At 36.8% G+C, this 13,233-nt stretch overlaps 3 protein-coding genes across 3 annotated transcripts; 2 read left to right on the top strand and 1 right to left on the bottom strand.

The window, feature by feature from the left end:
- The first annotated feature begins 26 nt into the window (after positions 1-26).
- On the top strand, positions 27-2,449 carry LOC131787234 (transcriptional adapter 3-like). The gene has a single exon (XM_059104324.2). The coding sequence runs from the start codon at positions 116-118 to the stop codon at positions 1,463-1,465; it is 1,350 nt and encodes a 449-aa protein (XP_058960307.2). The 5' UTR covers positions 27-115; the 3' UTR covers positions 1,466-2,449.
- A 584-nt stretch (positions 2,450-3,033) lies between these two features.
- On the bottom strand, positions 3,034-4,779 carry LOC131787235 (profilin-2). Its single transcript, XM_059104325.2, has 2 exons — positions 4,570-4,779; positions 3,034-3,620 (listed from the first exon to the last, which is right to left on the bottom strand). The coding sequence occupies exons 1-2, from the start codon at positions 4,678-4,680 to the stop codon at positions 3,345-3,347; spliced, it is 387 nt and encodes a 128-aa protein (XP_058960308.1). The 5' UTR covers positions 4,681-4,779; the 3' UTR covers positions 3,034-3,344.
- A 115-nt stretch (positions 4,780-4,894) lies between these two features.
- Positions 4,895-13,193, top strand: LOC131787242 (replication factor C subunit 4-like). The gene is made up of 13 exons (XM_059104334.2): positions 4,895-5,106; positions 5,765-5,923; positions 6,762-6,822; positions 7,301-7,359; positions 7,653-7,722; positions 7,821-7,894; positions 8,326-8,446; positions 9,291-9,335; positions 9,784-9,864; positions 10,030-10,110; positions 10,965-11,009; positions 11,925-11,996; positions 12,432-13,193. Exons 1-13 carry the CDS (start codon positions 4,985-4,987, stop codon positions 12,531-12,533), a joined length of 1,092 nt encoding a protein of 363 aa, XP_058960317.2. The 5' UTR covers positions 4,895-4,984; the 3' UTR covers positions 12,534-13,193.
- The last annotated feature ends 40 nt before the right edge of the window (positions 13,194-13,233 follow it).

Below are 13,233 nucleotides of genomic sequence, written 5' to 3'. Positions count from 1 at the left end.
CATCGATCTAAATGCACGAAGCGATAGAGCGGTTACTAAGCATAGCTTCATTGTATTTATTATTGCTTGAGGCAAGTTTCCAACAATTGTTGATGGTTTTCCGTAAGATATAGCCATGTCTAACGTTTTAGATGATGGGAAAGGTGACACAGATCCCTGCCCTCTTCAGTACTGTGATTTTAAAATGGTCGACCACAAAAGCATGTGCCCATTCTATACGTCTTTGTTGACACGCTCAGCGGATCAAGGATTAAACCCGGAAGACCTTCACTTGCTTCAAAGTGACCTAGAAACACTTCTAGCCGGTGCCAATCGGCGAATTAGGCAGATAGACTCCGAAACTAAATTATTGATTGATTGGGCTGAGAAAAAAGATAAAAAGAGTGTGCGACAACGCGAGTTGGAGATTCTTAATTCCTTAGGCTCTTTGAAAAGAAGTCGACCCGCAACAGAGGAAAAAGGAGCAAAGAAACAGAAATTGGAAGAGTCAAGAAGCACCAGTCCAGGAGCCCAGTTGGTGGGGAGACCAAAAAGTAAACATTCGGCTTCTTCTGAAGGTAGTCAGGAAGATGAAACATTTCCCCCAAGTGTGAAAACAAAGACAGATACTCCCAACCGCTTCTGGGCTGCTGTTGAACCGTATTGTGCTGATATCACAGTTGAAGATCAGAAATTTCTTGAAGAATCCTTGAAAATTCCAGATGATGAACAAGAATATTATAAAGTCCCACCCCTAGGAAGACACTATGGAGAGAAATGGGCTCAAGAGGACCTGCTTGAAGAGCAAGAAGAAGGTTCAAGGATACATGATAAAAAATTGCGTGGTACTTTAACAAACGCTACCAGTGAAAACACAAATAAAGTAATTGGTGAAAAATCTTTGTTGAAAAAGGCAGACACCACTGGACTTCATGAGGAAGATTTGTGTCCATTTGGCTCTCTGACACAAAGATTAGTATCAGCTTTGATTGAAGAAAACATTATAGCACCACTTCCTGAGCAAAACTCAGGATCTGGAAGTTCTGATAGTGCAATGACAAGAAGTGGTAACAACCCCCCTCGCACGCCTAGTAAGGCACCCCATGTACCTCATACCCGAACTTTAGAGGCACGCATTAGAGAAGAGCTAGTTTTTCAAGGGTTGCTAGATGCAGAAGATCAGGCAGATGAAGAGGTGGATGATGAGGTCTTGGCTGAGCTTAAACGCCATCAGAATGAACTGCGTGTCTTGATTGCAAAGAACAGACAACAGAAATCAGAGCTTTCAAAATTAACACAAGAGGAAATGAGAAGACAGGAGCTTAAGCACAGAGCACAGGTTGCAGATGCTGAAGTAATGGAATGGTTCAGAAAAATGATGGCATATAAACAGAAAAGAAAGTCACCAACCAAAAAGGAGAAGGAGGCAGCATGGAAGGCCCTAAGAGAAAGGGAGGCAATCCTTAGAGTGCTTGGCAACTCATGAGTCTAACATTTGGAAAAGTTTTCTCTTAACTATGAAGGGAGTTCTCTTTTTCCTACTTTGCAAGTAGTATAAGTATTGACCCAGTCATTAAACCTGTTAAATACATGTCTTAAGATCGAGAAAATTAGACACTTTAAAGTAGAATAAAGCGGGTAGGTTTCTCAAAAAACTGTGGTGCTGTGTCAGTGGGAGAGTTTAACAGGGTAATTTAGTATTATCAACTGAGTTGACAATGTACATTAGCCACTGTAAAGAGTTACAAAGCTGACATTTCGACCATTAGCCCTTCTCTCAAACAATGCTTGAAACCTTCAGCTTTGTAACTCTTTACAGTGGCTTGAGTAGAATGTTTACAGTTAAGTTTTAATCCACGTGAACGCATTTTCTTTCAAAAGCAAATACTTTTTGCTGTTATTGGCCTATCATCCACACTAAGATGCCCAAAACACTGGTGAAAATAGACCCTTTCTAAACAGTTTCAAGCATTTGATTGTATTGAAATGCATCACTCTCTCTCTTCTGTGAAATAGTGAACATGAGGGATTTTGAAAACAGTGACAAAAGATGTGTCACAATGTTGTTTCAATAAGCTTTTTTGGGTGTTGAAGTGATGATGATAGGTAACAGCACATCAAAGCTAATTGTTCCCAAATTAATAAGCAAGAGTGAGGACATGTGAAAGCAACCAAAAAAAAGTGTTTGTAGGGGAAAACTATTTAGCTTTGTCTCAGTAGAGACTAAAATGGATTCTTTAAAAAGCAGATCAGTATATTTGGGGCCTAAAATTGAGTGGCACAAAGTGATCTCTCATGAAGGAGACTCATGAACATTTAACCTGATGTGCAGTGGTAGTTAAATCACTCCTTGGGTTTTTATCGATAGATCTAGGGCAATTTCAATCTCTGTATATTCACACACAAGAGTAAACTTTACTATCTAAAACACTAAGATCATTAAGAAAAAATATATATATATTTCCTTTATTGAACATTTTCGATTCATGTGAATTTACATGTAAGGAGTTGTGTCTTGCATCTTAGGTATCAAAATTTAATTTTTAAAGGATACCTAAATGCACCCATACACTATTTAATTTGAGCCTCTCATCACTGAAATACAGAGAATTTCTTGTCTCCTATAACAAATAGGCTGTTTTCCTTGTATTTTAAAGGGTTTATCAAATCTAAAACATGTATCTTCTTGCACAGACTTCATTGCTACAATTCCAATATATTTTGTCTGTTTGTAGCTCAAAGACCAATCCCTTCTCAGTAAAGCAAGTTTTGAGTATTCCTGTAAAATAACTTTTTTTATTTAGCACGTCCTTTATACCTGAGTGTGTAACCCACTGAAGATGACCCATTTCAAATAGAGGAAGTTGTTTTTTTCCCTACCTATTCCTCAACTCCTCCATTAGCTTTGGAGTCTTGTTATAGCCCTGAATGTCTGCAAGTTTGGTTTTGCTTTAATTGAATTACAGTAGAAGACTATTTTTCAATTATTTACCTAACTTTCTTATGTGATTATTTTATTCAATCCTGAAAATAGTTTGATCATATCTCCAGCACAAGCTTGTATTTCAGCTCCATGCACACCTTTATATGAATTACTTGCTAAAGCTCTCTGTTTTTCACAATGCCAATATTTGTTATTGCCTCAATGATGGATTTTACCCTTTCACTCCCTACGTATTTCAGTAATTCTTCTAAGTGAATGCCTTACAGTTCTTATGATGGTAGTTCAAAGAATATTGTATTAGATCAACTAGCAACCCCTCTTTGTCAATTTTCTCTAATCTCATCATTTATCTCTTTGATGTTTTATTGATATAATTGTAAGGAGAAACTTGGTCACTCATGGGAGTTTAAGGGTTAACATCTTAGTATCCAATAGCAATGAAGTAATTTGCTAGTTTCTCCATCACAGCACTGCAACACCCTGCTTGCATTCCATCTGTGTATCCACCAATCAACAGGCACTTGTTAGTCTTTACTGCAACAACTCCCTCATTGCCTTTACGACAATAAATTGCATGTCCAGGATCTGATCTCACAAAAATATACCTTGTTCTATTCACTGCGATTCCTTTGGAAAAGAAAGGAGACGGATCTTTGGTAATTCCACTGATCAATGCTTGAGCCTCACTTGGTAAAACCTGTGTAACAAAATAGAAACAGCCAGAAATTTTTTTAATCATCTGTAGACCAGAGCATGTGATTCAATATTAAATTTAGTTGTACTTCCAACTAGTTTCATTGGAAAGTCATAACTTATAAAATGCTTAACCCCTTAAAACTTTTTAGTTCCCATGACTGACCAAGACCAAATTTCTCCTCACAATATCGGTACAATATCAAGCAGAAAAGTGGTGAGAATGAAAAGAAAAAAATCAAGCAGGGGATGATTGATCAGATAAAAAATTCTCTGAACTAAAATCACAATAATTTTACTGGGACTGAAAGGGTTAAGCAATAAGTAGAATCCATTTGCACTCTTGGATTTCCATTTTCTATCATGATCACAACAGAGACGTTTGATCTATCCTGTAAAGTGACTGTTATCTTGTAAAAAAAAAAAAAAGGAAGACGGAACGATTATTAAAATTATCGCACACACTCATCTCTCTACCAATTCCCCGGTGGTTTATTGAAGTTCTGCGCCAGGTGTATTGTACAAAACTTCTGTTTGTCAGTTCATATAGACAGTAAGTCTCGAACATGCAAACGCCTTAGGGCAAAAAACGTTCAAAATGAAAACAACCTGTGACTGATATATACAACTTATGAAGCACAAATGTTGGACTACTCTGGAATTTTTAAAACGTCTTTGCCCAAAACATTGCTCGTAAACAGATTAATTAAAAGGCTTTAAGTCTATTCAATTATCAACTGACGGATGAGATGCGAAAGCCAGGTGGTATGCAACTTAAGTGTGCAAGAGTTTGTACACGATACGTAAAAAACATTTCCAACGTGCTCTCGACTAGAGATAAAAAACCAAACATTAAAGTCACGCTTCATGTGAAACTAAGGTGCATACGATTGTTTACCTGAGAAACAAAGCCACGAAGCAAATTTATAAAAAACAATTCAACAAACACTGACCACAAATCCAGCGCTCGAAGCGTAGCGTTTCCCATCCAAACCATGTATAGCTGCTCTGGCAACCTGGCTCGTACCTAACAGACTTTCATCGACGAAATTTTGCCAGCTCATTCGATCAAAGTTGTAGTTGTACAAACTTCTTTGTCGTTTTAGTATTCATCAAATGGTATTCTGGTCATATGCAAATTTAGGCTTACGGCCTTCAATTTTGACGCGTCACCGTCACGCAAAATAGCGCGATTGCGTGACCAAAGTAACTAGCATTTTAGAAGGAAACTGGGTATTAGCTGTGCCCAGTCTATTGCCGCGAAATTGGCGGGAAATATCTCGCCATGTTGAATAGAGCAACAAGTGACTAAGAAAATTGATTTGTTTCTGCGTTTGTTTTCATACAAGAAGAGCATCATCAGTAGAGATGGATGCTTTCTTACGAGGACAGAGTTCTACTGCTAGTTCTTCGAAGCTTAAGCAACAAACAGGCGAAGAAACAGCAGGATCTTCAAACAAAAGGGTTGTTGTTCCTTGGGTTGAAAAATAGTGAGTGCCTTCGCTTTCCTTTGTCGTCCTTCTTCGCTTCAATTTCTTTCAGACTTCGAGTACTCTAATTTTATTTTATTTTTTATGATGAAAAATCCCTGAGAGTGTCTGAACAGAGAGGGAAATTTTGGTTAAATAAATGTCAGCGTATCGTCTTGATGTTGCGTTGATGAGACAAGAGATTCTCATTGCTAACCCCAAGGAGATAATGGCACAGAAAGGAGAATAGGCTGTCTGATATAAACATTTATCGCCACTGAAGGCTCATCTATCAAACTAATGTCGTCTTTTTTCTTCAGTAGCTCTATTCAGTGTTAATTACTTAATTATTATCATACGTTCATTTTAAATTTTCTCAGCCGGTTACTGGATTGATTGATGGATCAAAAATCTCTTCTCTACCAAAGTATAACTTTGTAATTAATTAGTCTAGACAGGAAGGATACAATTTATATCAGTACTTCGAGTCAGTGCTGGAATTTCATATGCCATGCTTTTTTCTTGTGACATAACCCTAAAAAGAGCATCTGTTATACCTTTTGTCTTCTGTTCCTAATCAGTCTGATTACTTTATTTATATCTTTTGTTGTTTTTGTTCTACATAGATGGTAAAAAATTATGAAAAACTGTTCATGTCTTGTGATTCTCTTGTTGTTAGTCGCCCAAGATCTGTGGATGAAGTTGCTTATCAAGATGAAGTTGTGTCAGTGTTGAAAAAATCTCTAGAAGGAGTTGATCTCCCAAACTTGTTGTTTTATGGCCCTCCTGGCACAGGAAAAACATCCACAATACTTGCTATTGCAAGACAGCTGTTTGGGTAGGTTTATCCTCAGAAATAAGGTCATTTTAAAGGTCTTTGCAGGAATTTTTAATGCCCATATTCTAGTCAAGTCTTAATCAGTTCAATTGCGCCAGTAAGACTTAACTATGGGCTGATCTATTTTTTCTTCTTTTAACATATTTTTCATTTTTTTCCCCAAAAGATCCTAGGCTAGTGAGTGCCTGACAAATGACTTAGGCTGGTCATTTGTCAGGCACTAACTTTTTTTTGCGGTTCATTGTGTTGCATTCTTGGGCAAAGCATGTTACTCTCATCACAGAGTATAGATAGGTTCAAGAAAACTGTCTGGGAAAGCGGATGAAATGCCGGGGGGCAACCTGCAATAGACAAGCTTTCCATCTGGAAGGGAGTAGCAATACTTTTAGTAGCTTTATGCTACAGAAACAGGGATAAGGTCCAACCATTAACCTTGGGCATTACACTTGACTCTTAGAGTACCCCTCTTGACCAGGACCCAGTTGTTCTGAGGGTAGACAATGCTATTCAATGCAAAAATTGCTATTGAGGGGATAAATGTTGACAAAAGATACTGTGCTAGGTACTGCATAGAGATTCATCCAGTGGATAGCATCATCCACCCTTCAAACAACCAGGACCAGGGGTATAAATGGGTACCTGGAAACTATTAGGAAAACTCAGCAAACTGCTAGGAGGGAGTGAGAGTATTTTTTAATGGACTAACACACCACCTAGGAAGAGAAGGAACAGTTACACTTCTACTTCGTTCATGTTATTCAAACAGGTGTAAGCTATGGTGATTAAGGGGCTAGTATGGTCAAAACAATTATTGACCATTATTTCATTGCAATTTTAGACATGAGCTTATGAGATCACGGGTGCTTGAATTAAATGCATCAGATGAACGTGGAATACAGGTCTGTTAAACTTCAGTGTTCTTCTGTAGAGTTTCTGTTCTCTCTATCAGGTGTAGAAATGTGTGTTATTGATTAAGTGTAAGGACAAAATTGCTAAGGCCAGGTTTTTTTTCCCATTTTTTGACCAGGACAATTGGCTCAGCCATCTTGACCAAACAATAATACAGGAAGTGTAGGCAAAGAAAAGACACCAAAATTTTGAGGTCTTTTTTTTGGAACAAAGCTGTTCACAGTTTCAAGCTTGCTCACGCTGGTAGCTAGTCTGAAGAGATGTCTTAGCATGCTTAATGTTTCTAGTTTGTTGTACAAGCTATCCAATGAAACAGCTTGATGACATGCCTGAACAATAACAAGAAAAAAGGGAGTTGTTAAAATTAGTCTTAAATGTGAATTCTTAGAATGATAAATTTTAAAACCTTTTTTTTTTAAGAAAGTGTGGCTGCAATGTTGCAATGTTTTCATAATGTTTTATTTGCAGGTAGTGAGAGATAAAGTTAAGAAGTTTGCTCAACTGGCAGCCTCAGGTATTCGAACTGAGTAAGTCTTTTGTTTACAGTCCATCCATGCTATTCATAGATAGATCCTATACCTTATTCTAAAATAACATAATTTTGATTCTTTGTTTTTCAATGCATAACTGCCCTTTTTGCCTCAATCATATCTCCAGAATGCAAAGGAATGTTTAGCCTAGAGACAACATTAGTCAATGCCAATGGTGACAGAAAAATGATGTCTCAGTTTATAACTTGTCTTTGAGAGAAAAAATTTTGCACTATTTTTATTTCATGGCATATGCATATCATATCACCAGTCATAAATTTTTCTTACAGTGGTACCCCATGCCCACCCTTCAAGCTGGTTATTTTGGATGAAGCAGATTCCATGACACCAAGTGCTCAGGTTTGAACTTCTTTACTCTTCTTTATATGTTAACATCAACTGGCTGTGAAACTGCACACTTTGAAAACGGTATTTTTGATTTTTTTTTAAATAAACAGGCAGCCTTGAGAAGAACCATGGAGAAAGAGACAAAAACCACAAGATTTTGTCTTATTTGTAACTATGTGAGCAGGTAATGACATTGAAAAGAACTGTAACTAACAATTATCTAATAACTGAGTTATTGTTTTTTAAAGTTTAATGAAAATGACCTTATGTGAAACCTTTCTTGTGAAAATGCTTACACTGACAGATCCTGCCTAGGCTGGTTCTCACTATGGCCCCTTATTTGAACCCCTCAGAAAACTGGACCTGTGACTTTGGCCACTAATCCCCTGTCGTTTGTGTTTTTATTATGGGTTGTATTTTCTATGCTTTTGTTTCTGTTATGTTGAAAAAAAGAAACACCTTTTGGCAAGCTCTATTTCAATGAATTTGAAGTTATTGTGAGATGAACTGTGTGTATCAGAATGAAACACATCCTATTCAAGCTTGCATTTTAAGTGTATAGTAAGACAGCCACAAAAAAGAAGTTCATTTTATCATTTACATTTTATCTTGCAGAATTATTGAGCCCCTGACTTCCCGTTGTTCCAAATTTCGTTTTAAACCATTATCTACAGATACTTTAGAGAAGAGACTCAACATGATTTGTGAAAAGGAAAATGTGAAATGTGATAAAAAGGTAAAACTAGTGAGTGAATTTTGAATGACCTCAACTTCAAGATCTTTTAGAAGAAGTATTTAAACTTATGATTGTGCAGTACTTTGACAGACTGCTCTTCCAAACTATTCCTCTGCAGGTAATTTAGTGTTAACAACTGAGTTGAAACGTAAATTGGCCACCGTAAAGAGTAAAAAAGCTGATGTTTCAAGCGTTAGCCCTTCGTCAGCTTTTTTATTCTTTAAGGTGGCCAATTAATGTTTCAACTCAGTTGTTAACACTAAATTACCTGCTATACTCTCCCACTGACACAGTATCACAGTTTCTTTAAAACCTTACCCCCTTTATTCCTCTGCAGGTCATCAAGTTTATTATTCTAACAATTAATGGTAAAATTTTATATTTGCTTGCGTTAAAGAATGGAATATTTCCAATTAGGGGAATGTTTACCCAACACTTTGTGATTTTAGCCTTTTTCTCAAAGACTTCCATCCAATGGACACATAAATGGTGGTCCTGAATGACCAACAATTTGCATATGTTACCTTTACTGGAAGCACTTCTTTATTGGAGATAATTTCTAATTTAATCCTTTAACTTCCATGACTTACAAAGAGAAAATTTCTCTTTACAGTTGTAATGTAATATCAAGTAGACAAGTGATAAGAATAAAGAAAGATATCATTTAGGGGATTATTAGATGGTACAATGCCAAATTCTCTAAACTAATATAAGAATTGGATGGCAGACAGTAAGGAGAATTACTAATCAGATCTTGGGAGTGAAAGGGTTAAAGTTTTCTTAGCTTTGAGGGTATTCCCTGTATGAGGGTACCACTGCAGTTATAAACTTTTTGTCTCAACAGGCAATACAAGAATTGATAAAGATATCAGAAGGTGACATGAGGAAGGTGAGAAAGGAAGTGTTGAATGATCTGTAAAGAAAACAGTATGCCTTTTGACGGACTGTTAAAGCATTCCATGTAGTATTTTTATTTACTTAACAGGAATTAGCAAACAAATAACGGTTTTTAAGATGTGTTAGGGACTTATGGAATTGTATAACAGGGCATTATAAACAAACTGAGAGTCATATTTCAGTAATCAGATTTTCTCTGTCCATCATTTCTGCCACGTTCATTCAATTACCACATGTTTTCTTTAGGTGGAGATTTTGACATAGGTCACTGCAGGTGCCTTGAATGGATAGAGAAAATGTGGCCATCAGATTATTTTATCTCCACATTACGGCTCTGATCGCTTATGCTCCATATCGATCCTTCTATCCACTTGTGCCCACCCTTGCATTGATGAAACAAACCCTTTTTTATAACATTTATTGCTTGACTTGTTTTTAAGGCTATAACATACCTACAAAGTGCTCAAAGACTGAAGGGTGAAGACGTGGTAGAAGCTGATGATATCAGTGAAATAGCTGGGGTGAGATCCATCATTTCCCAACTGCAACTACAGTATTACATTTATGAAATCAAAGGGCTTGCAAAGTTACATGTTTTTAAAGTAACTTGAAACAAAAAATATATACAGTGACTTATTAGTATCAAGAAAGTAATCAACACGTACCATTTGGTGACTTTCCTTCAGGTTGTTCCAAGTAAAATGGCAGACAAACTTTTTGAGGCTTGTGGATCAGACTCATTTGAAAAACTTGACGCTACAGTTCAGGTAAGGGACTAATTTTGTTGATCATCTTTGTATTTCTGAAAGATGTGGTGGCTTAATCCTTGGTTACTTTTCTGTGCTCCTAATTTAAAGACTGATTGAGCCAAGGCTTTATTTTGATTAAGAACAGAACACAGTTGATCAATGCTAGTCTCAAACAGGAGCATAGCTATGGGGGTCTGTAACCCACCCTCCCTTTGTTAGCTACATTTTTGTAAGTTTGTGATATGTTATGACACGCAAATGTTACAATTCAGGTTTGCAATATTGGATTACCTTTGATAACACATTGTTTTAACGACAGCCCTCAAAATCCATAAAATTGATTAGAAAACCCCTTTAATCAAATGCTGAAGGAATGGTACAAGTCAAGTTCAACTTAAAAATTCCAAATCCAATGTTTTGTCACATGCAACAAAACATATTACATCATCAAATTTAAATGATTTGAATTAAACAATGGGCATGCACCTGAATTTGAAGATGAAACATGAAATTGAAAATTAAACAAAGTCCGTAAATGCTTGTGCCGGGGTGTAAGGGCCAACTGAGTTCTTTCAAAGTTTTTTTATCAATTCCCTAAATCCAGCAAAGGTTGCAACACATTGTGTCATTAATTTGAAAGAGTTGTGGAACATACTTTTCAATTGCAGTACATGTAATTACAGACATGGTTGAATGTGAACCGAAAAAAATATCTTAGTTGTGTAGTGACAGAGGTTCCAGCTTTTTGACCAATCAACCTAATCTTTTGCCCATGACTTACCAAAAATTACTCAGTTAAGTAATAGTGGTTGTTACATAAGGACATTACATGAATCTACTTTTTTTTTTTAACAACATGTAACACTTGCCAGGAAATAATAGCTGAGGGTCATGCAGCTGCTCAGGTCATCAACCAGGTATGATGAGACCCTATGAGCTATAATAAATCTGTTGTTTCCTGCAACAAGTTTTTAACATCTGCATCCCCTGTGAGGATTCATATTCCAGCCAGATTCAGTTTCAAGGCTGCTGCTACATATAAATCAGTTGGACCATATAAACTGACAATTTACATCCTAAAGTCTAAGAAGTATCTAAAAAGTACCTTAACAAGTATGGGAGATCTCCATACTGTTCCCTGTATGCTTCTTATGGTTCTTTAAAGGAGAATTTGTCTGATGATCCAAAGCTGCTTGAGATTGCAATTATTTCCTTCATTCTTGTGACTGTTATGTTTGATTCAGGGGTGATACTGTTGGAAGAAATATTCAGTGTTCTCCATTTCAGGCAGTAACTGGTAACATTCACTGCCTTAAGTACCTCTTATTACTGTTTAAAATTGTTGGAATTCTTGAAAATTCAACGGGTAAAAAGATTGCTTTACTGGTTTGAAAATTTATTTTACCTGTCATGCTTAAAATAGAGGAGAACACTGAATATTAGTTCACTCTTAGGAGTGAACTGGTTAAGCCATATGTTTTTTTTTTGTTTTTTTATTTTTTCTATTTTAAACACTCACCTTTTACATCAATCTTTTACTTTGATTTTTGACCCTTAACCTCTCAGAATGATTATTATGTAACATTTCTCACTAATATCCATACATTATCCAGCAAACAAGTAATGAAAATGCCCAAACTTATAAGGTAGAAGTTGCTGTCTTGATCTAACAACAAATTCTTGTAACTAATTTACAAGGTAATGTGTAGTAGTTCAATGGGAGAATTAACAATCAGATCTTGGGAGTTAAAGGGTTTATTACCCTCTTGTACCTAGCAAATGTCTACCAAAGTCAAAAGAATTAACAGAAGGGTTTGTTTCCAACCAACCAGGTTCATGACAGAATTATTGAAATGGCTGAGTTAAACGACCATCAAAAATCTGCCATTATGGAAAAAATAGCTGTAAGTACTTTAAGATTTTCTTAAAACTTCATTATTCTTCGACTAGTTTCAGTTCCATGCTTGAAATTTTGTTATCGCCTAAATTTGTTGTATGACTTAGACTTGCTTAACTCTGTAACTAACTTTTGCAATTCTTCGCCAACTGGAAAGTCACCTAGACCTTGAGCAACTCATGAGGGAGAGAGGTTTGCAATCCTCTCCTCGACTTGTCTCCAATCTTCCCTGTGGGGGAAAACACGCGTCCTGCAGCGCTCATGCCTGTTAGCAGGCTAGAGAGAAGGTGAATTTTGGGGTCTTGTGTAGTTCCAAAAAAACATCACAGTCGCTTTGCCGTCGTCGTGGTGGCTCATTCGACTCCTCATAGATAAAGGTTTTTACGGTAATATTTACCATTCCCTGTAACAACACACGTTACAGTTTTTACTTTTTTTTTAGATCGTCGACAAATGTCTTTGTGATGGAGCTGATGAATATTTGCAAATTTTAAGCTTGTGTTCCGTCATGATGCAACAGTTTTGCCATGCTGGACAAACATGAAAAGGTCCGAAAGGAAAAGTTGGAACGGAAGCATCCCCATCGTTGGTCGCCATACCGTTTCAGTTGTATTGTGTAAATTACTAGTAAAAGGTTTACCCAATTAAAACAGCTATACAATTCTTAGCCGCACCTCTGAATAGTTATTGACTTAATATAAATCTCGGATTGAGATCTTTAAAAAGGGTCGGCCAAGTTTGTCGGCGAAGTGCCATACGATGTCGGCAAAATGAAAGACTACGTTTTCGAAGTGACCGGTTTATCGGCGAGTTGACTAAAGTCAACTGTCGGCGAGTTGACATATCAGGGAAGTGACCGGGTACCGTATAAACGGGCCCATAGAAACACGCTTGATTCGGCACAGTAGAGTGTTCCTTTTCTGTTGCTTACAAAGCGAGTGCAGGGTCACGCTGATTGCCTGTCAGTTACACTCTTGTTACATCGCCAGTTTCATTGGATATCTCTGATTTGACTATTAGGCCAATTGCTTGCCCATAATTGTGTTCTCTACTGTTGCTCAACCATTACTTATTTGAAAAAAATATTTAAAAAAAACTAGTCAAGTTACTCTCAGTCGTATTTCTTTCCTAAGTATGTCGAAATTGGGTCGTAAGGAAACATGGGTCACACAATAAACTCATTTGGTAGGTCATCTCTAGATTGCGCACTGCGAACATTTTATTCTGGCAAAAAATTGGTATGA

The sequence above is a fragment of the Pocillopora verrucosa genome, chromosome 6 (assembly GCF_036669915.1).
Source record: "Pocillopora verrucosa isolate sample1 chromosome 6, ASM3666991v2, whole genome shotgun sequence".
Lineage (NCBI taxonomy): Eukaryota > Metazoa > Cnidaria > Anthozoa > Scleractinia > Pocilloporidae > Pocillopora > Pocillopora verrucosa.
Note: the sequence above shows the minus strand (reverse complement) of the source record. Positions and strands in the feature narration are given on the sequence as shown.

Bases quoted from the DNA above. Each gene is read 5' to 3' on its own strand.
- LOC131787234 (XM_059104324.2), top strand. From the start codon at position 116: ATGTCTAACGTTTTAGATGATGGGAAAGGTGACACAGATCCCTGCCCT.
- LOC131787235 (XM_059104325.2), bottom strand. From the start codon at position 4,680: ATGAGCTGGCAAAATTTCGTCGATGAAAGTCTGTTAGGTACGAGCCAG. The intron at 3,621-4,569 runs GTCAGTGTTTGT...TTTGTTACACAG, and splicing joins CTTCGAGCGCTGGATTTGTG to GTTTTACCAAGTGAGGCTCA.
- LOC131787242 (XM_059104334.2), top strand. From the start codon at position 4,985: ATGGATGCTTTCTTACGAGGACAGAGTTCTACTGCTAGTTCTTCGAAG. The intron at 6,823-7,300 runs GTCTGTTAAACT...TTTTATTTGCAG, and splicing joins CAGATGAACGTGGAATACAG to GTAGTGAGAGATAAAGTTAA. The intron at 8,447-9,290 runs GTAAAACTAGTG...TTGTCTCAACAG, and splicing joins ATGTGAAATGTGATAAAAAG to GCAATACAAGAATTGATAAA.